Source organism: Astatotilapia calliptera, chromosome 22, assembly GCF_964374335.1.
Source record: "Astatotilapia calliptera chromosome 22, fAstCal68.1, whole genome shotgun sequence".
Classification (NCBI taxonomy): domain Eukaryota; kingdom Metazoa; phylum Chordata; class Actinopteri; order Cichliformes; family Cichlidae; genus Astatotilapia; species Astatotilapia calliptera.
This window is the reverse complement of record NC_137442.1, coordinates 24,498,760-24,524,419: the sequence shown is the minus strand read 5'-3', so window position 1 is coordinate 24,524,419 and position 25,660 is coordinate 24,498,760. Positions and strand designations below refer to the sequence as shown.

The following is a 25,660-nucleotide window of genomic DNA, read 5'->3' as shown; positions in this document are numbered from 1 at the left end:
ATAAAACACTCTCACATTTATTATTAGTCTGATTACAGATTATTCATGTCTAGATTATTTCCAATGATCTAAGGAACCAGTCACTTTCCAGATAATCTGATAGAATTTGCATTTGTTTAAATATACTTGCTCTCTGAAACTAACATGAAGGGAGTCCATAAGATGGGAAGAGCTGTATTAGTGAGAGAGGCTTATACTTGTAGTTAGAAAGGCAGCTCCTGGGATCAGATGCCATTCTTACTGTGTTTCCTGACATTGTTGAATTCTCTGCTGATGCGTTTCCTCAGTCTGCTGGTGAAGCCACACACAGTGCTGGTGCTAATCACACAAAGAAAGACAGTCTTTTAGTTTGGTGAATGAGCATACAGTACGTGGATACTCGTGGGCAAAGAGCTATGCTGAAGCATTTGGAGTATAAAGGAGTTTGAAGGGTCTTTAGATATCCGCCGAGCTCTAGCAGGTATTATAAAAGGTCAGCCGTTGTGCCGCCCACCTCTCATGCCCAGCACCAACCTTTGGAAGGACTTTAAAGGATTCACCTGCAATGAGTGCCAGGCTAGACAAAAACAGCCTGATCCAGTGTCATACTTCCTGCCAGCTGTACTGCTGAAAGCCCTGCATGTTTATAAGGAAAGGACCCCGAACAAGGCAAACAAGGCACTCAGATGCACAAACACGCTCTTAAGAAGGCCAGCATTACCTCACTTCACAAAACGCTTTCAGACAGCAGGCCTTAAAACAGCAGCTACAGGCTAGGTGAGGTCACCAAAACTGTGCAATGTTTCTTTAACTGGATGTGTTTAGAAATAATGTTTCCTGCAGTATTTTAGTAGCAATACTGGGGTTCATCTAAATGTGGAAAAGGCAAAGCTTACATGTGCCAACCCCCTTTGTTTCTCTTGAAATCTATGCAAACAATACCGACACACGAATCGCTCAGCATCCATAACAATGCACACGGTTCATGCACCACGTCTTTAATTTGGGCATTTGTGCTACTCAACAATATGCAACAGAAACACTTTGAGCAGTTCCTAAATTTAAACTGTCGACAGGAAGTGGTCCTGTATCTGTTTCCCGTTCCAGTGTTGTTTCTCCCCGGGGACTTGTTGCTGAAGATTGTTCACCCTGACAATGGAGTCGCTGTGGGCATTGTTACATTGTTTTAAATGGACTCCCCTGTGTTTGCTGACCTTATGCCACTGCTGCCCCATAAAAGGGTGATGAGGAAAGTGGGCAAAGCGCCTGCTGTGTGTGTGGCTGGAGTCAATTAAGAGAGCCAATACCTCACAAACATCTTACAGAGAGCTGTGTATATGTGTACGCCGTGCTGTGCTACACATCAGTGTTTAAATCTGCACTGATCAATGTTTCATTTCCTCAAAAGACCAAGTGAACTTATGTGACATGGGTTGTTTGTAGTGATGAACATATATATATATATATATATATATATATATATATATATATATATATATATATATTGTTAAAACAATCTCCTTAGTATCAATCAAACCTGGGGCTATGTTTGTGGGTAGATGGCGGGTGTACAGTGTGGTGAACACCAAAACAGACAAGGGGCTGTCAAATAGTCATATTGATTAGTAACACTCCGGATGCTTCCTTTAATACCACTTTAAGCATACATACTTCCTTTATGAAAGGAAAGGGGGAAACTCCACCACATGATTTAGAGCGGTGCACCATCCATGATTAACCCTGAATCCATGATTTGATTGCTTTCATGAAAAGAATCAAAAAACCTGACAAAGTGACTCCGATGGTGTAAATGTTAATTATAAGTGTGTTTTCCATTCCCATTTCAATAATCAACAACGTTTTGTTTTGAAATTTACAACAGCATTACTTCTTATGAGCTATATTAACCGGTGTTAATGAGTTTAAAGTTCACTTGAATTAAGTTTGCTTTAGTAATGTCCATTACTGAATAACCAACCTTTAAGATCATTTTGAATTAATTTTGTGAATTAATTTTTACCTGGCGCCAGTCTCAGATAAGTGATGGATGCAGGGAATTGTCCTTTGAATATAGAAATATGAGTCACCTCCTCAACCCGGGGAGCTACACTGCCCTCAGCTGCAACATTATTAAGGAGTTCAGTGTAAGTGCGCTTGCTGTGTATCACGCTTCTCTTTCCTTAAACATTCTCCTTCACACTTTTCCTTGACCTCACGTTTTCCACTGAGGTTTTGTTTTCGTTTTTCTTTACCATACCCACAGTTTTAAAAAGTGAGCAGTTACTTATTTTCATTATTCTGAATGCAAACATTCAAAATGTGATTATCATGTCTGGGACAATAAACACTACTGATCATGACAGAAAAACTCCTTCTCTAATTGTGTCATATTAAAATCTGCACATTGTTCTGTTTAGCAAAGAGATTTCGCTCGCTGGGGGCAGAGCCTCCTTTAGGTTTGACAGCATTTCTAGTAGTTAATGGAAGAGAAACAGAAGGTAGTGCATGAAGTGTGGTTCTGCTCCTGAAATTCAGATAAATAATCTCCAATGCAAATACATACAAGGTGGACACTGCGCAGCAAAAGCCTTGGCACTGACTACTGTCTGTCAGATGCGTGAGCAAAAATAATTGGAGCACATTAATGTTTGTTTGTGTTCCCTAATGTGATTTTCATAACAGGTTTTTAAGGTGATAATAAATCAGTGTGATAAGTTTGTCCTGCTGTGCTCAAAATGTCAAAAAAAATACCATGAAGGGAAATGCGATTAATTTCCCTGAACACATTGCACTAAAATGAAAGCAGTGTGTTTAGGGGAGCCAAGATGTTCCACTGATTTCACAAATACGAGACCCTTGGTATGTTTGTGGTTAGCCTTTTGCGAGTGTATACACTGCATTAGGTACACAGCTACCTGTGCTGCTGGATTTGTATTCTCTGCACAAATGTGTGTGTGTGTCTAGGTGGTGGTTGTTTAATAGGGGGATGCAGTGCCCTTCCAGCAGACAGACAGCTCTATTGTTCCTGCAGCAGAGGGAGCATGTCTCCAGCCTGTCCACTCAGGATGTTGGTTTGGACCTCCTTAAAAAAAAAAAAAAGCCCAGCCAGCATCACCCACACCCATTATCCCCATCTTCCAGCAAGAACAATGGAACACCTCCCCACAACCTCCTCCTTTCCCAGGAGCCTCAAGCACTTGGTTCCCACAGTACTATCGAGTTCTGAGGAGCCGGGCCATTGTTAGCAGGCCGACCTGTCCTCTGATTGTTCCCATGAGGATACACACACACACAATTCTCTGTTAACTCTGGTGCATTTAGTTGCAAGCCTCACCTCCACCTCTCTATCTTCATTAGCTTCAAATGGAAACTTCCACCAGCTTGAAGTAATTGCGACTCTAAACACGCACAACCGGTGTCACTGGAGTGGAGCGGGTCATTCCACTGATGGCAAACTTAAGAGGGGAGTACAGGGCTCAAAGATGGCTGCTGATACAGCAGTATTTACCACTCTGGTGCCAATGTAAATCTGGACTCCATAATCTTTCCCATTTAACTAGCTGGCAGGGCAACATAGCGGAACTTATCTTGGCGCACTGAAAAGGTTATCGTCCATTAGGAAAGCTCCTCTGTTTCATGGCTGAGGGACCCGAGTAAACAAGTCAACAAAGGGGAGGTCAAGCCCCTGGTCACATGTTTACAGTCATAATACATGTGAAATAAAAATGCTCTTTAAAGGCCATTTTTGCCTTATGTTTGTTTAGTGATGCATATCTCATGAGGAGTGTTTACACATAAATATCAGTAGCCATTACACAGATACATGTCAGAGATAACAGCATGCCACTAACCTGCCATCATGATCTAAACCCGCAAGTAAAACCTATGTGTACACCTCCTCAGTTACTGCTGCATTATCAGCTGGCACACTATTAATGGCAGCTTTATCACAGACGACTGTTATAAGGCTTTAAGGACCCTATTAATCCCATCTGGTGGAGCACAAATATAGGTCCGGCTGTTTATGTGGTTTTTGAAAAATGATGTGCTCCTATTTTGAAATAAAGAGCTTGACTGGAGTGAAACAATGATTAGCTCACATAGGACTGGCTGAAAACATTTAAATGAGCTGGGTGTGTTGGGTAGCATCTCAACAGGGAACCAGGGAACAATTTGCGGGTTCTTTTGGATTATTGTGATTTTTGGTGTGCTGCACACAAATTTCACACTTAGAGAAAATAAAAAGACTCAAAAATAAACATTTGTGAGCAAAAAGAAAAATTAAGCTAGAAAATACATAAAACTTCAGATGGCAAAGAAAATACTGGCGTTCAATTAAATGTGACAAAGTGGTGATTTTTCCAGGGTGTACCCAACCTCTCGGCGTGTGACAGTCAGGATAGGCTCCATGTCCTTCACAACCTTTATTCAGGTAAGTGGAAGAAAATTGATGAATGGGAAGTTGACATTTTTACATGCAATTATCTCTAGAAAGTTGCTAAACGCTGTTTATATATTTACAGTATTAGAAACATAATACTTGTTAAAGTTTACGTTTTTAAACCAGAGAATAAAAAGTCTTGTTTCAAGTGGATCGCTCTTTCCTTTAATCGATTTAAGATGGCCAAATAGCACAAGGGCTAAATTCCAAAGGTGAATCAGTTAATGGTTTCCCAGCATAATAATTTCCCCCTTGAAGCTGAACGAGTGGAGTCATTACTTCCTTCCTTTGACTTTTAAGTTACTTTCCGCCACTGGCAGAAGCATTGTTTCACAAAAAGAGGTTCGACACAGTTGCTCAGAACTGAACGTGAAACAGCCCTGACACAGACAGAGTTCAAGTGTTTTCTTTCTTCTTCTTTTTTAAAGTAAGAATTAACTAACTTCATGAAAGCTCCTTTTTGATAATTCCCAAATAGAAGCTGTAAAAATTTACTGAAACATCACTCAAGGAAACACCTGGAGCACACAAACTTCTTTATCACATTTTTTCAGCAGGACTATTATTATTACTGTTTTGTTTTGTTTTTTTAAAGTGTGCAAATCCAGACTTTCTAAAATGAAAGTATTGAGCACATGGTTCCAGACAATACAACTAAGCAGCTTAAACATCCTGGGAGACCGCCCACAATGCTGGCTTATGTTCTGTCACATATCATCAAAGGTTCCAGCAAAGTCCTGTCGTTCTTCTCTTCTTTTATGACAGCCGGACTTCCTGTCTCTATAAACAGAAATGATCAAAAGGAGTAAAAACCCCCAAAAACCCAGACAGGTCTGTAACATGAAAACTGGTCGTGGAATGACAAATGACATTTGAGTGACTTAATAACAAAGTCGCAATTATATACATTTACCATACTGGCACAACCAGATGTATGTAATCCATCCAAGTCTGTTTTCAAATCACATAAAACTTTGTCAGATTAAAGACTGAACACTCAAAGGTTCTACAATAAGGTGTTCTAATGACAGTGGATGGCTTAAGTTATTGATAAAAAGCATGCACATGCACCATCAAGTAGATGATTGGAGAATTTGGTACAGCCTTTGATTATGTAGAAGAAATAATTATATTCAAGCTACTAAAAGTTTCCCAGTGTTCACCCAGGCAAGTTTTTGCTGTGGATTTCCATGAGAGTGGAGCTGAGCTGAATAAGGAAGAATGTATGATTCAATGATCACCCTCTCTTCTGCTCTCAGTGCACAGTCCTCCAGCTGAAAAAAAAAGGTCAAACGCAAGTCTATCACAGAAACAGGGGATTAGCTCTTTTCAGGTCGGTTCCTGTTCAGAGCCGCTTTAGGTGTGAACTCCAGTTTCTCTTTGAGGCTCAGCACCTTTGTGCTGTCCATGCCCACTTGCTCCTGCAGCTTTCTTTCTTCCCTCAGTTCCTGGATGCCTTTCTCTTCCTCTCTGGATTTGGGGGTGCCCCTGATGAACCATTCCAGGTGATAGCCCACTGCTCCGACCACAAAAGCCACAGGGAAGGTGACATACGGAGCATAGGTCCGCAACGCTGTCCACACTACAGGCCACATGACTGCATGCAGCTCTGGGATCCCAGGTGCTTCAAGAGAGGAGGAGAAAAAAAGGTATGTTATTGGTTGTCTGTCGCTTAATTTGCTCACGTCCAACTCTGCATTTTCCTGCTGTGTACTAGAACAAGTTTGCATAATTCTGAGCTCAAAGTAACTTTTATTCACTATATGTGTTATTAGTGTAGCTCTTCACTTCATTCAGTGTCAGAAACAAGCAAATACCTAGATTGATTTGAGCAGCAGTGGATGGAGCGTCTGTGCTCATAGCACAGAAACATAATAGGTCACTTTTAGTAACTTGCCGTGAACATTTATAGCTTATTAGGTCTGATTTTACTACTTCAAAATTGCTGCCCTTTTTGTTTAAGCTACTGACCCCTTGTGGCTTTAATTCAATTCTGATTAGTGGAGAAATCTTGTAACTTATAGGATTCATCTAACTCAGGGGTGCCCAATCCCGGTCCTCGAGAGCTACCGTCCTGCAGCTTTTAGATGCATCCTTGTTCCCACACACCCAAATCAAATGAATGGCTTGTTATCAGGCCTTTGCCAAACATGATGGCATGCTGGAGAGGTAATCAAACCATTTGATTCAGCTGTGTTGGAGTAGGGATGCATCTAAAAGCTGCAGGATAGTAGCTCTCGAGGACTGGGATTGGGCAGCCCTGATCTAACTAATTACCAACAAACCCAGATCAGCATAAAAACCCTGTTTTTTTGCTTAGATAAATCAATGACTCACTCGCAGACTGCTATGTGCTATTTAAAAACACAGCATAGAGCTTACTGAAGAGAAATTATTTTGGATAAAATTAACATGACTTAATGTGTCTACCCATTTCTGAAATACTTTCTTAATGTGCGAAATAACTGAGGCCAAAGTGCACATGAGGACGTCGTCAAACACCAGACAGTATAATGAGTACGTCTGTGTCCTTCCAATGCCCTCTTTCTCTTAAGCCCGACCAGCAACACAAGTAGCAGTAACAGCCTTCGACTTCTAGCATCAATTCATGCTAGCTACTGATCTTTCGTGCCTGATTAACCTTTAATACAAGTTGAAATATCCCGGTAATTTTTACTCGTTTGGGTGTTTCATGAGAGCCGAACTCAAGAGGTATTCTCAACAATTCACCAGTTTACATTCAAACATATTGCGTTTCCCAGCTTTGCATGACTCTTTAAAGTTATATGATAAAATTCGCTACGGAGTACGCCAGTATAAATTATAAGTCCAGTCATTACACGCTATATGATATGAATGACTGAACTTGATTCGACCAAATCTAGCACAACGTAGAAGTCTAAAACGATAACAATGAAAAGAATTAACGCTAACGTAGTGTTACCAAACCTACCGTGCGAAAGTCATGTAAGAAAACAGAGCTGCTACCGGCTAGTGTGCTTTCTGTTTACTTCAAAAAGACAGCTCGAGGAATGATAATTCAGAGCACAACATACATTCACCGAGCTTTTGTGCCTGCCTACAAACACTCAAATATTTAGGGGGAAAAGCCCCAAATGTCGTAAGTACTCACCTTTACCGCTAGCACGTTGGTACTGTAGTGACGCAATTTCCGTGTCAAAGTCTGTATCCTTCCTGGTTTATCGTCATTGGCAGGCGAACTTCGCGTAGACGTAACAATATCTCACGGTGTTTTAGCGCCTCTTAGCGGTAAAAATAATACGCTACACTACTTTGACATTTGTACCGAGTAGAGAAAGTGCATTGTGAATGATCAGTACCATTTACTGCTGACATCCCATAAATTACATAATAATATAAGAAATAAATAAAAATAGAAAAAAACAAGCAAATAATGAAAAACCACCATTAATTCATAATCTAATCAACATACCTAGCCTAAAATACACGAGACATTTGTCCAGTTCTTAGCACTAGTTAAAAAAACAAAAAACAAAAAGCAGCCACCTCTTTCTGTGTTTAAAAATTCGGTGGTATTTTTCCCCACAAATACTCTCAAGAAATCCTCACAAAAGGCTGACAGATCTGTCACCAGCATTGTGCTACACTGACAAGGCGTGAGCTACCCCCTCTTGTATGACAAAACCATCAAGTGACAAGATAGTTTTCTTTTAGTTTAAAAGCACTTTCAAAAGCTTAGTGCGTTGCATAAAATCGCAATTTAAAGTTTAGGGTTTTTTTGGCTGCCTGTGAGGAATGCAGAGAAAATAATACATTTTAGTCACAGAGTAGGAAACCATACAGTTCAGACTTGGCTACACGAGGCAAAAATATTCCTCTATGCTACTGTTGTTTCTGGGTAGTAAAAGGGTATATGATTGATGATACTGATATTTCAGCTCCTGGGCCAGCTTTACCAATGCTGGGCACAAAGCTGATCCATAGCAGTTGGAATGCAGCCTGTCATAAAGGAATGACCATCTCTGACTCCATGGCTGTTTGTGCAGAGGCAAAGAGAGGGGATTATAAAGCTAAATCAAAATTTGTTATCATTACTTGCAATGCTGCTTAGAACTGTGTGGGTGATTACGCTTCATGCTTCAAAATTATTCTCTTAAGCAGTTCCTCCCTCTGTGCTGTCCATCTTGTAGTTGCCAGAATTGGAATTTGATCAGTCCTGTCAAATAAAGTGAAATGTGCTCATCGCCTGAAGGAAAACAACATCACTAGTGCCAGTTCTGCTTTAATAGCAAACTTGGCAGTGACAGGATTATTTCATCAGTTCCTGTTTATTAGCAAATGAGATTTAGAGTTGCACTAGCCAAAATTTCAATGTAAAAATACAACCACCTTATCAATCCAAATCACAAAGGGAGACTGACAGAGTGGCTGACTGAAGCCCTGTAGACCTGCTCTCCCCAAGTTAATTACAGATGTCAGGCATGGTCAGCGGTGGGAAATTTTTCTCATTACCTGAAAATTGACAGACAAGACTTTGGTTAAATCACTGCTGAATCAGGGAAGCCTGAAAAAGCGTGTGGCACAGCTCCTCAAGCACGGTGCATTTTTGGCCACGGCTCCAAATCTGCCGAACTCAGTGGTTTGAAAACAGTCCAGATGCTAAACATATGTCAACAAATGCAGGGGGTGGTGGCAGGGATGTGACACATATGACACAAAGTGCCCTAAGGGATCAGTGACAGCTACATTTAGCCCTGGATTAACATGCAGGGAGACTGCTAAGCAGGAGATGGGTGTAGAATATGACCAAAAAAGATGCACAAGAGAATTTGATAGATTGCCTCTGATTTGGGATGAAGCTGGGGGACTCGTGGCACAGGCTGTCAGAGGAACAGATGGTGAGTAAAACGAAGTGCCAAATGTGGAAAGGAAAGACAGAGACTTCTCTGAGTCGGGTTTGAATTTCAGCTAATCAGAAGTGCTTTTAAAGAAAATCCAACCTCGAAACATTCAGGGCTCACTAACAGAAATATTACAAACTCAACCTGTACTTGATTGACTGCATTTCACTGTAATATTAATGAATTCACTCTGTGCTTAATTATTCTATTAATATGCATGCAATATGCATTCAAAACTGGTGGCGAACTCATTCATACATATGAAAATTTATTTGCTTTTGGCATTACAAACCATCATGACATGTTTAATGAGCTAAGAATATATACCTCAGTGGAGTGTATTATTCATATATCAAAGATAAATGTACTGAAGTAAAAAAACAAGAAGAAACCAAAGGATACAGTGAGGCACAATTCTATCCATCTTATCTTACTGCGAGCTGTTAAAAATAGTGACAGATTTGAACTATTTTACTTTCAGTAGAAGTTCTTATACAGATTTCCTAACAGACTTTATATTGAAGTAATATGCAATATCATGTACATTTACTGAAAGTAAGTACCTTCTGGAAATACCCTTGATGTGCATAAATTTAAAAGGCATTTGAACAGTTTTATGGCACAAGAACACATTAATGCTGCTTGTGTGCAAATTCACAGGGAAAAGTACAAGTAAATACTTTTCACATGTCACCAAGGCAACCAAGGTAAACTGTTTTGGCATCCTGCTGACTTCCCAGTAAAATTTAAAGGGGCGATATTATCCTCATTGCAGTACTACTTTTTAATTCTTGGATTCTGTTTTAAAGTGTGATTCATGCACAGTCACTCCAAAGTAACCCAATCTTTATTTATTTTATAATGAAACTTGCTTCATACGTTGGCTGAAACAAGCTGCTTCACCTCCCTTCACTCCTACCTTCCTTCTGATTGGCAAAGTGTGTGACCATTCTGTGTGCATGAGATGACCATATTAGTTAGGGGTGTTCACTTTGATTGACATCACACAGGTAAATGTTAAAGAAATGATTGAAATGAAGTTATTAGAGCATTTTGAAGCCAGAGGCTTTGGCTCAGAGTCTCCTTGCATATATGTTACCCTATTTTTTTTTTTTTTTTTTTTTTTTTTAAGCTTTGGCCATTTTTAATATGAACATCCAATATTTCAACATTTTAACAGTATAAATATGATGAAGCGCCATCCTATAAGCTAACCTGTGAAACCTTTAGCTCCATTTAAAAGAGCCAGTGGACTTTATTCAGGTATATGTTGCTGAGCTTTGTCTATTTACAGCAATAAGCCACGCAACAACATGGACTGGCATGATGTATACATAGCAGCATGTGGGGGCACTTATGGCGAAAAAGGGAGCGACTGTGACCTGAACATGGAGTGAGGCTGTGCAGAGGGGCAGTCGGTGGAACGGGGCTCACATGAGCCTGGTGACAGCACTGGACAGAAAGTCCTCATAGCTGAGGCGGATGTTGCCCGTCATGCTCGTGTCTCTCTCCCGAAACACTTGAGTCATGCTCTGAAGTTGCGTGCACACGTGGATGAAGCGGTCCAGCTGTATGCCGGGTCGGGCACCTCGCACGGTGAAGCGCTGGACCAGCGTCTCTGAAAACTGGGGGCTGAGGTTGTAACCCATCTGAGCGAGGGCTGAGAAGAGAAAGTGACATATGTGCATATTTATATGATTGGATGAAATGATTTAAGTCATAGACTTTTCTCAACATGTTGTCAAATGTGCAAACACTGATACCTTGTTGTAGTTCCATGCCACTGATACATCCTGAGCGATCTCTGTCATACTGCTGAAACATCGCTCTCCACCGCTGCATAAAGTCCCACAGTGCTGAGAAGCCAAACAGGTCCATTCGACCAGACCGCGTCTTGTCAAACATGTCTAACAGAAAACACAAACACACGGGCTCAGCCAAGCAAGACAAAGAGGCTTTTTTTTTTTTTTTTGTAAAGCAGAACCACTAAGCTCATCCTTCATCATCATGGATCTTCTCCTTGTGCTACTTCAAAGCAGTCACACACTTCTCATTATGGTAATAGAAAACATTAGTCACCGCCTGTAAGCACAACTGGAATGTAGGGATAGTTGTGCAACAACAATGGGAACAGCGACAAACATGACTCAGTCATTATTTAGGCTGACTCCTGGCGGCATAAATTTCTCCCTGTTTTAGAAACTCAAGACATTTCTGTTTACAAGCTTGATAGATTTAGGGAGGTACTTCCATCCATCCATTTATTTTCTACCACTTATCTGGGTCTGGGTCCCAGAGGGCAACAATCTAAGTATAGTGAGTGGGGAGTAGAGTACTCCTATATAAATCCAGCCTACTTCCTTTTTCCCACTACTTCTCTATGCATTTGTTTGTCTAAATAAACTTTTGCCTCCTTCTGCTGTAGCCATTCAGGTCACTGAGAGTATTTTACATTGTTAAATAGTGTGTCATTCTGCCTTCAGCAACACTATAAGAGCATTCACAACCAATTCATCAACACAGCACTACCTCACGGCCTGTTGAGCATTTTATTTAGCTGCTGCTGGATGACTTACTGATCATCATGAGGCAAGTCTCGTCATTAAAGGAAGACCAGTTAGAGTTGACAAGTGCCTGCTTGAGCTCCTTTAGGTTGATGAAGCCACTGCGATCAGTGTCAACACTCTGGAACCACTGGTACGCCTCTGGGTTAACACCAGGAGGGATGTTACCTACACAAAGACAAAAAAATAAGTGCGGTAATGAGACAGAGAAGGAAAGAAATGCGTTCTGACTGACTTTAAAGATTCCCATGGCTTCAAATTTGTTTTCCAAGCTGTTTCCACTGCCGTTCATCTCTTTTTCACCAATCCGTCTCAACCACCTAGTATGATTTATTCTCTTTATTATTTCCCCTCCTCATATTTTCTACCAGTTATTATTTCACTAAACCTCTCAGGATTTTCAGGAGTAGTGAACAAGTGTGGGGGAAAAAAAGGAAAAGAAGAAGAAATATTCTTGGAAATGAAGCGACTACCGCACTCCAATGCCAAATAATCATTTATTTATCAGGAGATAAAGAAACGCTCTTCGGCTGTCTGACAGTTGAAACTGTGCTGAGTCTGTCAAGAAGAAAATTGATCATAAAAAATAATACATCTATGCTTGGCTCAGTCTTTTGGTGTTTAGAAGCACCAATTTAGAAAAGAGCAGTGTATAAAATGACTAGTTAGAAAAAATCGACTTCATATGCAAGTGACACACCAAACAACTCCTACAGCTAATTACATTCTATATGCACTTTGAGTTTTGAAATGTTATTTGCTGTGTGGGTAAGAGAGCATACCAACTATAACACCTCTTAGTGATGACTGTTATGCCTGATATTATTTATACTTATTAAACATGTAGTGTGCAACATTTGTTTCTCTAGCTTTTTATTGCTAATGTCTGAATGGATAGTAGTGTGACATTTTTAAAATATGAGGCCTTTTGTGACTCTCTGTTTGCTCTAATAGCCTGTGGACTGATTTCTATGTGAACTATTCAGTAAATTCTCTGTACACATCTTCAACTATGTGACACACATGCTCACTCCTGAGTGCCTTAAATAAATATCCATCTTCCACTGCCAGTATCAACAGCGAGCAACAAAAGCTTTTGGTAGCTTAGAAGGGGAGCCCACTGGAGTCCGCCCGGCCAAACAGAAATTTGGTTTGCTGGTCACCTGGTTTTTGGGATCAAGTCTGTGCTGAAACCTGAACGGTTATCTGGTTAATATTAACTAACAGTAGTGTCCTTATTAACACTCAGGTAGTGGACGTACTTTCTGAAGTAGAAAAACTAATGTATTGAGCTGTCAGCTGTTAAATTGTATGAAACTGTAATTCATGTATTTTCACCAAAGAACAAGAGATTCACCAAATTGAATTTTCTTGGCTGATTCCAGTTGTTGTTGTTTTAAAGTGTAACCTGCCAATACCAATATTTGGCAATTTGATTTGGATTTTTTTGTTTTTTTTCCACAGAAGTTTAATTAAAAGCATATGCAATCAATAAAACAACTTTTTCTTTCAACCTTTGCAAAATATTATTTTCATAATAAAATAAATAACTACACTGCAGTAAGTTACAAGATCTTCTCTGACTTAAACAGTTGAAAATGAAGTGCTCTGGTACTGGAAAGAGGTGCAAATAATTAACTAAAAATGAGGTACTGTACACCCACCTTTACCTAATACATTTTCTTTACTAAAAAAAACCCCCCAAAAAACAGTAACAACAACAAAAAAACTGGTGCTACAGATTTATTTAACAAAATAAAGTTCAGTTACTTGGATCATTTTCCAGTATGTTTATAAATTAACTAGATAACAGGACATCAATCCTTTTCTCTTTTTCACTCATCTCCATAATTTTCTTCATAACTGATTCGATCTTTTGCTCATACCGAGGCTGCTAGCTTGTGGTTGGCTCTAAGGTTTGGATAGCTTTAGCTTTTTTAAAGCGTCCATGTTCAGCTAGGTGAGGGTGATTTACATGGCTGATTAATAGGAAGGAACAGGAACAGAATAGGAAGGACAGAACCTTTCAGTCTGTGCCACTACGCCTGTGGAGCAGTTTACTACCACAACTGATTTTAGTTGACCTTGTTCATTCTTTTAAAAAGCAGCAAACAAAAACATTTCAGTTTAAACAGGCTTTGTGTTGAGAATTTATATTTATTTTAAAATAAATAAAAATGTAAAAATATTTTATATAAATGTAGTCATTACCAATAATAGGGGCCGATAGATGAGTAGGTATAAATTAGCTATGCAACATATATCTGGCATTGATAACCAGAGTCAACTATAATGAGTCAATTAAACTGATACTGAGTATGTACCCTGGTATTTCAGCTGTTGTACATCTGTGAATGCAGCATACGTATGATACTGCAACACAGTCTCGTACACAGCTCATGTAAGTCTCATTGCCATTTTGCCTGATGTTCTGCTTCCACAAGCTGCATGCAAATGTGAGCAACAGAACAGGAATTGCATTTCATCTGACAGTTAGACGGGGCCCCTTTAAATACATATTTGTTTTACAATATGGAAAAAACAAAGAAGGGATCCAAATAACCTTCCTGCAGTTAGTAAGGCAGTTTGTATTCTTCTAAAGGCTACATGTCCAACCTTAGTTATACAGGTTCAGGTTTCATAAATAGCGGCTGTGAAAATGAAGGTGCAGATAGGGTCAAAGGTTGACAAAAAGCCGTCTCGAGAAGAGGCCATTATCTGGAAAAAGGAGGTGTTAGAAAAATATGGTGTGAGTTGAAGGAAGCAGTAGAGGGGGGACTGATTGTCAGAAAAATGAATGGGGAGAGAGGGACAGGTGACACTTGAGGGCAGACCCTTGATGGATTTTGTCCCTGTGGGGACTGATCGTAACATAGGCTATCAGGTTCTGACTTAGGCTTAGCCACTACTGGAAACAGTGTAATCACACAAACACACTCTTTGCCCATCTGTCTCTTACTCTGTTTAGCCCTCACTCAGTATTACCGGAGTCATCACTCCAGCCGTGTAATCCTGCTGAGGGGCACAAACTGAACCCTGTCTCTACAAGACTGTCTGGGAACGCAAGTCATTTTCTATCCATCATCCCAGCGGAGAGTGAGGGGGGAAGCAATGTGGAAGCAGAATCAGAGTCTATCTGCAGTCTCCTTGTGTTCAGTGTATGCCTGCTTAAATCCTACAGGCAGAGCTACCACAGATGCTTACAAAGATATGCTCTCGTCTCATAATTACCTGCAGGACCATAGTTTGCATTAGGTCCCCCATATGGTTGTCCACCATAACCCCCATAAGGCCCACCAGGGGCACCACCTGGCCCTGGCCCATATTGCCCTCCATGACCTGGAACTCCATAACCACCATAGGGGCCTCCTGGTTGACCTCCAGGACCTCCGTAAGGAGCTGATGGTGGAGGCCCATAGGAACCTCTGCCTGCACCGTATGGCGCACCCTGTGGCGGGTTGACTCCAACTGGATAGCCCTGCAGAGGGACAAAAAAGCAAGGGTCACTAAACCCTATAATAAACAGGCTTACTGCTTCTGCAGTAAAAGAGTCTGAGGACAACAGAGACACAAGATACTTCAGGTATGGCTATTCGACTATCTTCTCAAATTCTGTACTTAAGTTTAGTTTTAAGGTCATGTATTTTCCGTTGCCTTGGATCCTGCTACTTTGTACTCCAATTGTTTAACATTTCAGGGGAAAATATGTAATCATTAGCCACAATACTAAAATCAGCTGCTCAATATTGTATAGCCCCCCTCTGTGCCTGCAAAACAGCTCTGACATAGTGAGGCATGGAAACAGGATCTCTAGTGGATTCTTGGAGTCCTGTAGATTGTCCGCTGCGGCCTCCACAGATTGTGATCGTTCCTGGGAGCATCCAGTGGATGATCAACTAGACTGATTTGGGGGACTCTTTCTTGTACCTCTCATTCAGCAGTTTTTGCAGTGTACATTGCACCTCTAGGGTTGAATGCAACTAACTGGTAATACCTTAACCTCCTAAGACCCGAACTCTTCCACGACATGCATTTTTAATTTCTCTTTGATATTTGGGCATATTGGGGCCCAATGAATGTAAAACAAAGAATTACCAGATTTTTTTTCAACCTTATTTTTGTTTTTAAGAAAAATAAGAGCCACATATAAGGATTTTGATAGAACAGTAGCAGTATAATGCCCTCGTAAGTGGATATCAAGCCCATGTAGAGCAAAATTGAGTATTTTAGTCTAATTAACCCAAAATGTGATGTCCACGTATGTGGACGCCAGGTCCTAGGAGGTTAAGGCATAAGCAGGATTGTGTTGTCTGTAGCAATGTTTAAGTGGGTTTAGTATAAAGGTTTGATCTGGACTCAGAACTCATAGAGCCTACAACCCTAGAGTTCCCATGGCCATGCCACAGACAGCAGTTTATTTGGCACCAATGAGAGCTGCACAATATGAGGAAAATATTTTTTGTTTAATTAAGTTAAATGTTGCATACTTATTTGAAAGTTACAATCAGCTTGTAAATTAAGATTTTGCCAGCAAAACATGTAATTGGTTTATAATTATGAGACTGCTCATGTGAAGTTACCTATAGGACACAGAGGTGGGTAATTTTTTGTGATAGGTTAAAACAAAACAACAAAAAATACAGCTGTATTTTGGTAGTGTATTAGTGGTTTTAAATACTTTTCAGGCAAAGATCATTAAACATGTGAAACAAAGTCTTATTCTAGCCTTTCGATAATGTAATCAATTAATACAAGAAAAAAAGATTCACGAATTAACTAAAAACTAGACGTACAGAAGCTTAACGATGCCATAATTCAAGCAAAATAAACTAGATTGGATCCCACTGTGCTGATCAATGATTCGTTTGTTGACATAAAACGGCTCAACTTCTTTTATATGGTAGGTAATTAAGGTTAAAACTTACTTACACCATAATTATGTGTTTGAGCAAAAACGATGAGTTACCTCTACTTTCAGATGAAACCCACCATGACTGTTATCAATTCAAACGAGGAAAACTAGAGTAGTTACGTTTTGCTGAACCACAAGACCAAATTTAAAAGATAAACACTGAGTAACCCGCTATTTCCAACCGAAATGTTGCTAAAGAATAGCAACAGTTTACGTGTAACACTTAGCTAACCACAGCAGACAAATGAATAACCGAAACTACTTGCGGTGCTGTTAGTTACGTCACATTGGTCAATAAAAGAGAAACTCAATAAACAACATTAGTATGTTATTATGAAGACAAAAACAAAATATAAAATACGGGAATTCAATACCTGTCCGTAGTGGAAACTCATATTTGACAGCCTTTACTTCCTACAACGAAGCATCCGTAAGGGCAGATACGGCGACGTCCAGTTTCCGCTTACCATTGGTGCATTGTCCTATCTATCAAAACCGCACCCGTGTCCTCTGCTTCTGATTGGACGGTAGTGTGGAAACTCGGATGACGCCAGAACAAGTAAGGCGGGGTCATATGTAAAGCTTTGTGTGAAGCCGATTGTGAAGTAATTTGTGAGTGACTCAGCGTGTAATCCTAAAGTGAATATAAGGTTCACTTACAGCATGTAGTCTTCCCAACTGACCTGGTAACCGCTTGATAATTGTGAAATGCATGAAAACAGACACATACACAAACATTTAACAGTGAAAAAACTTTATATATTGCAACAACCCCACCCCCTCATCATTTAAAACAAACTATAATAGCTGTAGTCTTACTTCATTATGGTTGACAATGGTTCTTGTGCAAGAATAAAAGAGATTTCCTTCAAATCTCTTCATCTCCACTTACTGTGTTCAAGAACGTGCTGTGCTTGGCCAGTCACAATTTACTATTGGCTAATGATGCACAGGCTACATAAAAGCATGAATACAGAGACACACTCATACAGACACAGAATACATGCACAAAAAATAGCTTCCTCTTTGACCCACAATTTTGCTGTCGATGCATGCTGAATTTCGTTTAACATGGTAATATTTACAAATCACGGCGTACTTCTTTTGTTTTCCATGAGCAACAGTTTTGCAAGCAGTAGGAGGGATTCATTTGCTTCCAGTGGCACCTGGAGTTATTCAATTAGCTTTTCAGAGTAGCCCGAGCAACATGGTTCTTATTGCGTGGTTGGTGTCTCCTCAGTCTTGATGTTATTCAGGTTCTGGTTAGACACTGTTGGATCCACTCTCAAAGATGATCTAGACTTGTGCCTTGAATGAGGTGTTGACGATGACTTCAACTCACGAGTCTCTTCATCTATTTTGTCAATGATTCGTTTCTTGACTTTCTTGCAGATGAAGTAAAACATCTCAAAGATACACATCAAGATGCAGACAGCAGAGGACACCACCATGAAGAGAGTGAAGATTTTCTTCTCTGTGGGGCGGGATACGTAACAGTCCACTATGTTCGGGCAAGGATCCATTGAACACTTTAACAAACGGGGTAAGTCGAACCCTTCGTGGATGTAATACAGGATGTAGAGGAAAGCACCGTCAAAACTTGCCTTTAAAATCAGGCTAACCTATGAGAAAACAAATGAGTGTTAAAGTAAAGTAAAGTCCAAGTGATTTCTCAGTTGATAATGGCTGTGTTTGGCAGGATAAATTTTAAAGGTTCAGTAATTACTGTAACTTATCTCAGCCACTTGTTCAAGCTCTTATTATGATGTTTAGCCAGTTACAAAAAAAAAAAAAAAGATAAGTGACCCTATGTAAAATTTGTAACCTAAGTGAGGACTCTTCATCCTGATTATCTAGAAAAGGAAGATTCGTGATATTACCAAATACCAAAATAACCAAAATCAGTTAAAACAAACTGAACATTTGGTATTATATGGCTGTTTAAAGGAAGAAAGAATCGAATGACTGCAAATAGAGATGGGCTCTCTCCAAATATCGATAATTAAGGCTAGTCTCAGTATCAGATTGATACTAGGATGATATGATCTGTACTTTTTTTCTGTCCTCTAATTTCAGTATATGTATATATGTAGAAATGTTTGGAAGCATTTTTGTGCTGACTGTTACATCTATTTTTCTATAGTCTAGTTTAGGTAGGTAATATTAGTATCTTGGTATCTGCATCTGCAATACTTGATATTGGATAGATACCAAAATACCACCACTCTTGCAAAGTCATCACACATACAACTTCACATCAGTTTGGAGGTGTGGTGAAGCTTGTTGCTCATGCAGTATAATTGCTAATCTCCTTCCATGTGTGGCATACACAACATAACTGGAATTAAACATTAGCACCCTTCATTCTTACCAGGTATGTCCACCACAGCCCTCCACGTTTCTTCCCAGGGCGGGCATACATGTGTTTACCCTCATGGGTGGTGGTGTACTTTAAGTCCTTCATCTGTCGATATTTGACATGGGCAACAACCATCAGTGACGGGCATGTGACGAAAATGAGCTGCAGGGCCCACAGACTGATGTGGGAGATGGGGAAGAAGTGGTCATAGCACACGTTGGTGCAGCCTGGCTGTCTAGTGTTGCATTCAAAGTCTTTCCTTTCATCAGCCCACACCCGCTGAGCCGCCACCACAAACACCATCACCCGGAAGATGAAGACCACTGAGAGCCAGACCCGACCGAACACTGTGGAGTAATTGCTGACCCCACTGATAAGGGCCTGCAGCCAGTTCCAGTTCATGACAGATGCCCTAGAAGGGGAAGTGAAATCTGAGGAGTATGATTGATCTCCTCAAGAGATCAGGTGGAATGAAGTTCTTGATCCAAACCTGACCAGTCAAACAAGAAAATATATTAGAAGAATCTTTGTGGTTAAAACATTGAAACAGTTTCAGTCAGGGATTTGTAACACACACACAAACACACACACTTGCTAGGAGTCATTTAAAGGCTACTTCAAATACTCAAATTTTTTCAAGCTCCAAATAGCCAGAATATATCATTCTATGATATTCAATTACATTCTGTTTTATTTATTTACTGCCAAATCACAACAATAATTGAACAGCAAGGTCAATTCTCTACAATAAGACAGAGAAAACCCCCAACAATCGTATGACCTGTTTGAGAGACTGGTTTGGCGATAGTGGGAAGGAAAAACTTGCTTTTGACAGGCAGAAACCTCCAGCAGAACCAGGCTTAGAAAGGGCAGCCATCTGCCATGACTGGTTGGGCGTGATAGGAGGAAGACATGATAAACACCAGCTGTGGAAGCCAGAGATTAATAATACCTAATGATTAAATGTAAAGAGGTGTATAAACATATGGAGAGTGAAAAAGGTGAGTGAAGAAAAAAACAGTAAGTGCATCATGGCAATTCCTCCAGCAGTGTCTGTCTCCTGAGTTTTGGTCCCGGTTCCATAGAAGAGGGGCCTGAAAGCTAAAGGCTCTAATTCCCATTCTACTTTCAAATACTCTGGGAACCACAAGTAACCCTTCAGTCTGAGAGCAAAGTGATCTATTGAGGTGATGTGGTACTATGGGATCTTTAAGATAAGATGTAGCCTGATTATTCAAGACCTTGTGTGTTAAGAGAAGGATTTTAAATTTATTTTTGAATTTATTAATGAGCAAATGAACAAAAGCCAATATGGGAGAAATATGCTAGTCTTTTCAGTCCCTGTCAGTATTCTTGTTGCATTTTGAATCAACTGAAGACTTTTCATGGAGTTTTTCAAACATCATAAACATAATAATGAATTACAGTAGTCCAGCCTAGAAGTAATAAATGCATGAACTTTCAGTTTCACTCTGAGACATTGGATGTTTCTAAATTTAGAGATATTGCTCAAAAGCAAGAAACCAGTCCTACATAATTAATTAACATGCGCACTGAAGATCTTATCAAAAACGTCTCCAAGATTTCTCACAGTGTTACTGGAAATCAAGGTAATGCCTTCCAGGGTAAGTATCCAGTTGGATATGTATTTCAAAGGTTTTTAGGGCTGATACAATAGACATATTAAGGTTAGTCTCTGAGTTCAAGCTGATTTAAATCCTCAGGTCAATTTTGCGATGCTTTCAGTGGGTGCGCCACTGTGTATGAATGCGTTTGTCTGAGTAATTCAACAACAGTAACTATGAAGCCACTGCAATTTTTCTCTGGTATTGTTTCCCAAAAGTAACGCATACAATCACAAACAAGAAAACTGTTCTGAACAACTGATAAGCCAAAAAATGAAGTTTGAGGAATCAAGCTGTTGTGACCACAAATACGATTTTGTTATTCCTTGTTATTCTTTTGCTTTTGCTTTTGGTTTATAATCCACCTGCCATCAGTGAGTGAGTCACCATCAAAGCTCCTCTTTGCGGAAAGAACCAAACCCACACCTGCAATATTATGAGTGAGCTGTTTGAAAGGACATCTTTGTTATCCCATAATTTTGGTTAAAATATTAACATGTGCATTTAACTGTCCAAACTTTAAAATTGTATGTATTCTGAGAAACATACACAGTTTAGGATTTTTGAAAGTTTTGAAACATTTTAATACAAGACATAAAGAAGTTCTGCTGTGCTACAAACAGGTTTCAAAAACAAGAAACAAAAGCTTCTCTTTCACATTTACATCTCATTCTGGTAAATGCACACAGCCTGACAGGGAACATGTTGGATAATAGCTTCACTGTCCACTTTTCTATTTCAGTTCTGTCACATCTAATCCCGACTATTTGAATTCAGAAACACTTTCTCTCATCTCAGCATCACTATAGAGATATTGAGCTGTCAAATCAGTTGCTATTTTCTCTATTATCCAGCATTCCTGACTATTAAATTACACAGCATAAAAAGACTTGACTCAATGAATGCCTTCAGAATCACAACATGGGCTACTGAAGGCAAGACACATTCAATTACTGCAAAAGTTGCCTACCTTTTACCTCGCCTTCTGATGGACAATACAACCAGCAACATTAATCTCACAGTGTGCCTCAGCCGGGGCCTCGAGACGCAGATGTTCGGCCGCCATCAGGATGATTCTTAAAGGAAATCTTCTGGCATCATCTTAAAAAAAGAGCTACAGATGCTTAAAGGATTTTTAAACACACAGCGTTGTCACTTCATCGCGACAATGCAGACAGCTTTCTCAATTTGCCCCTGTCGTAACTAAATGTCTTAAAGAGACTAGGGTAAATTAACATCCATAAACATAACAAAGATTACACTATGGCTGCAGTTTGATGCATGAACCAATATAATTCAGACTCTATTCTGGCACTGCCACAGAAGTTTGAATACAACTTGCTCTACAGGTTGAGCAAGTTGCCACCTTACCACTCTAACTCTGCTGCGCTCACTCTGTGGACTCCTTCAGAAAGCAGTTAAAAACATTTATTTAATCCATTTTTCTGTTAATATTCTTTTTTAATTTCTCTTTTTCAATTGATTTTATTATAACGTGGTGTTCTACTGATATTAATTGTGTTTTAATTGTCATACAGCCCTTTTATGTCTCTGATAAAGGAGCTATATAAATAAACATACTTATATTACGTTTCAGTACATCAATAATACATTGTCTGTATGAGTCAAAGCTCCTAGCTAACAAGGTGAGGTGGAGGTTACATTGTGTGGCTTTTGTCTTTTCTTTTCCACTTTTCATTCCACCATAGCTCTTTCTTAGTTTTCGTGAAATTCACAAATCTTGCCTTTAAAAAAACCCACTTTCAGCATGACTTTCTTCCATTTTTCAAGATAGCACGAATCATTTGGAGGAATAAAGCACAAGTAATCCTAGTGTAGTTTTTTTTGCACTGCTTCCAGTTATCTCTCTTTACAAATCGTATTCTTTTGCACGCATCAGGGCTGAGCTCTTCCCTTTGCACATGATACAACAGGAACAGACTGAGTGACATCCGTGCCCTTTTTTTATTGCCAGCCCCCTTACAGTTATCTTTTGTCCTCTTCCTTTCCTGTATTAGTCTGAACTTAAAACAGAACTCAGCAATTCGTCTAAATCACACCTTTTTCCTTGATTAATTAATTTGTGCAAATATAGACAAGTATAAAGCACCTTACCCTGGGTGCAGGGAGCATCATTACATGAGTGCTGAGTGAATGTGATGTATCAGCTGCTCTTGACTCGATGCTCACTGATTCTGTCCCACCTGATCTTTTAAAGGGGGCTGGCTTTAAGGTGTGGCCTTGCTGGTAAACATGAAGAGCAAGAGAAAGATAGGTGGAGCATCGCTCACATGAATGATGTAGATAGTATGCGTGTTAGGCATGGAAAAAAAAAAAACTCTGCTCCAGGGAAATAACAGAGAGACAATTTCAGAGAAATGGAAGCGAAACCAGATAGCAGCACAAAGTCAGATAGGGCTGCCACAGACGATTATTCTGATATTCGCCTAGTCACCGATTATTTTCAGATCATGCCCCATTGAATGTATATAAAGATTGTCTTTATATTTCTGATCTTTTAGAACCTCATATTCCCTCTTGCAGCCTGGGGTCGTCTAATCAGAGGCTGTAGGTATTCCCCCAAACGCGTTTTTAAACCAGAGGTAATAGCTCTTTTAGAGCGTTGGCCCCCAGGTTGTGGAATTCTTTCCCTCCATCTTTGAATTGCCTGGATTCTATTTATTCTTTTAAATGAGTCTTTTTAAATAAGTCTTATTTGTTTAGACTAGCTTTTAACTAGATTTGTGCTGTATGTTTGATTGTGCTGTTTTATGTTTATCTGTTTTATATTATTGTGAAGCACTTTGTGGTTTTTATCCTGTGAAAAGTGCTATATAAATCAATAAAGTAAAGTAAAGTAAAGTAAAGGACGTAAAACGGACAGCTTATTGCACCAGCATACATCTGCTCTTATATAACTATCAATAGCTTACAGCTTGAAAGGTTTAAGGTATGTGCTAACTAAAAATAAAGGCAAGATAATAGTTTATTAAACTTTTAATGAAATTTGCAGATTGTCTCGGTGGAATGTAATAAACGCAACCGTCTATCAAAAATATAACAGGACATTGGAGTAAATTCTCGACCATTTCACACTTCTGTTTAATTAGTTTTCTGTTTGACGCATATTCTGCTGTGTGAAAACTATAACTTTAATGTCAGCTAAACTGAGGATTTATTCAGGAACAAATAAAACACTGAAAAAGCCAAACAATAACATTTTTAAGTTATCTAAGTGACTTATATATCATATTTAGACTGAGTAGCAAAAGACCACGGGGTGGTGGGAGTCTGGATTGTGGTTGAAGGTATTTTGGACCATTCCTCTTTACAAAACCTCTCTAGTTCATTCAGGTTTGATGGCTTCCGAGCATGGACAGCTCTCTTTAACTCACACCACAGATTTTCAATAATATTCAGGTCTGGGGACTGAGATGGCCGTTCCAGAACGTTGTACTTGTTCCTCTGCATGAATGCCTTAGTGGAATTTGAGCAGTGTCGAGATGAAATATTATTTTACATTCATAATCTATGTTACTATTCATGATCCTTATTATTACTGTTGCATCATTTATGATTTATCATTGTTGTCATTTCATTGACACATTTATTGAAACTGGTGATGTTATATTAAAGTCTGTATTTCAGGTGTTAGCATAAGCACATAATCTTTCATTGCAGGTGCAACTGTAATCATGTTATACACATATTACATAATTAAAGGGTTGAAGCTCGGTCAAGTTAATTAATGGTTTGAAGCTACGGGCAGCGCGATGTCTGGCCGATCAATGGAGCAAAGTTCAGCTATTGAAAGGTTGCCTACATGTTTACAGTATAATTTACTACATATTGCCTGTGTGCATTCAGCAGGCTGCACTGGAGTTTGCCTGGTAACAGATGACGTAGAGGGGGGTCATGCACTTAGATTAATGACACAGACACATAGCCTGTCTGGGTAAACTAATTGCAAGTGTTGTTTAAGTCTAGACAAGTAGAATAACAGGAAGCATCTGGAGGAACAGAGGAAGTAGCGGTTCCTTTTTAGAATATGTACTCGCTGGAGTTACTGGTCATCATAAGTATAAATATCACACCCACCTATTGTCAGGCGGGAGATGGAGCCTGATGTTTTGCAGAGCCCATCTTCACCACATATATGTGTTTTAATAAAATCATTTGTGTTGACCCACTACGGACTTTCAGTCGTATGTCTCTTCCTCAAAATTCGAACCGCGACAGCAGTGTTTGGGGTCATTGTCTTGTTGAAAGATCCAGCCCTGGTGCAGCTTCAGCTTTGTCACTGATTCCTGGACATTGGTCTCCAGAATCTGCTGATACTGAGTGGAATCCATGTGTCCCTCAACTTTGACGAGATTCCCAGTCCCTGCACTGGCCACACAGCCCCACAGCATGATGGAACCAGTACCATATTTTATTGTAGGTAGCAGGTGTTTTTCTTGGAATGCTGTGTTCTTTTTCCTCCATGCATAACGCCCCTTGTTATGCCCAAATAACTCAATTTTAGTTTTATCAGTCCACAGCACCTTATTCCAGAATGAAGCTGGCTTGTCCAAATGTGCTTTAGCGTATCTCAAGCGGCTCTGTTTGTGCTGTGGGCAGAGAAAAGGCTTCCTCTGCATCATTCTCGCATGCAGCATCTCCTTGTGTAAAGTGCACCGAATGGTTGAACGATGCACAGTGACTCCATCTGCTGCAAGATGATGTTGTAGGTCTTTGGTGCTGGTCTGTGGGTTAACTCTGCCTGTTCTCACAATTCGTTGCTTCTGTCTATCCGAGATTTTTCTTGGTCTGCCACTTCGAGCCTTAACTTGAACTGAACCAGTGGTCTTCCATTTTCTTTGAGACAGCTTTCTGTATCCTTCCCCTAAACCATGAT

The 25,660-nt window shown here is 39.7% G+C and overlaps 3 protein-coding genes across 5 annotated transcripts; all 3 read right to left on the bottom strand.

The window, feature by feature from the left end:
• Positions 1 to 4,388: 4,388 nt before the first annotated feature.
• Positions 4,389 to 7,683, bottom strand: smim12 (small integral membrane protein 12). Of its 2 annotated transcripts, none has more exons than XM_026157221.2 (2): positions 7,554 to 7,683; positions 4,389 to 6,044 (listed from the first exon to the last, which is right to left on the bottom strand). In XM_026157221.2, the coding sequence occupies exon 2, from the start codon at positions 6,013 to 6,015 to the stop codon at positions 5,740 to 5,742; it is 276 nt and encodes a 91-aa protein (XP_026013006.1). In that variant the 5' UTR covers positions 6,016 to 6,044; positions 7,554 to 7,683; the 3' UTR covers positions 4,389 to 5,739. The 2 variants fall into 2 exon arrangements, with proteins under 2 accessions (XP_026013006.1, XP_026013007.1); XM_026157222.2 differs by lacking the exon at positions 7,554 to 7,683 and adding an exon at positions 7,374 to 7,515.
• A 985-nt stretch (positions 7,684 to 8,668) lies between these two features.
• On the bottom strand, positions 8,669 to 17,310 carry pef1 (penta-EF-hand domain containing 1). 2 transcript variants are annotated; one of them, XM_080296355.1, is made up of 6 exons: positions 17,154 to 17,310; positions 15,099 to 15,345; positions 11,880 to 12,035; positions 11,067 to 11,210; positions 10,686 to 10,963; positions 8,669 to 8,914 (listed from the first exon to the last, which is right to left on the bottom strand). In XM_080296355.1, exons 1-5 carry the CDS (start codon positions 17,172 to 17,174, stop codon positions 10,734 to 10,736), a joined length of 798 nt encoding a protein of 265 aa, XP_080152481.1. In that variant the 5' UTR covers positions 17,175 to 17,310; the 3' UTR covers positions 8,669 to 8,914; positions 10,686 to 10,733. The 2 variants fall into 2 exon arrangements, with proteins under 2 accessions (XP_080152481.1, XP_026011929.1); XM_026156144.2 differs by lacking the exon at positions 8,669 to 8,914 and having other exon boundaries at positions 9,555 to 10,963.
• A 206-nt stretch (positions 17,311 to 17,516) lies between these two features.
• On the bottom strand, positions 17,517 to 22,973 carry LOC113014545 (gap junction beta-5 protein-like). The gene is made up of 4 exons (XM_026156145.2): positions 22,879 to 22,973; positions 21,734 to 21,864; positions 19,151 to 19,628; positions 17,517 to 18,401 (listed from the first exon to the last, which is right to left on the bottom strand). The coding sequence occupies exons 3-4, from the start codon at positions 19,538 to 19,540 to the stop codon at positions 17,994 to 17,996; spliced, it is 798 nt and encodes a 265-aa protein (XP_026011930.1). The 5' UTR covers positions 19,541 to 19,628; positions 21,734 to 21,864; positions 22,879 to 22,973; the 3' UTR covers positions 17,517 to 17,993.
• Positions 22,974 to 25,660: the final 2,687 nt, after the last annotated feature.

Coding starts and splice junctions, on each gene's coding strand:
- smim12 (XM_026157221.2), bottom strand. CDS start 6,015: ATGTGGCCTGTAGTGTGGACAGCGTTGCGGACCTATGCTCCGTATGTC.
- pef1 (XM_080296355.1), bottom strand. CDS start 17,174: ATGAGTTTCCACTACGGACAG. Junction 15,346..17,153: donor TGAGTTTCCACTACGGACAG/GTATTGAATTCC, acceptor GTCCCTCTGCAG/GGCTATCCAGTTGGAGTCAA. Junction 10,964..11,066: donor TGGCATGGAACTACAACAAG/GTATCAGTGTTT, acceptor TTCTCTTCTCAG/CCCTCGCTCAGATGGGTTAC.
- LOC113014545 (XM_026156145.2), bottom strand. CDS start 19,540: ATGAACTGGAACTGGCTGCAGGCCCTTATCAGTGGGGTCAGCAATTAC. Junction 18,402..19,150: donor GGCTGTGGTGGACATACCTG/GTAAGAATGAAG, acceptor GTTTTCTCATAG/GTTAGCCTGATTTTAAAGGC.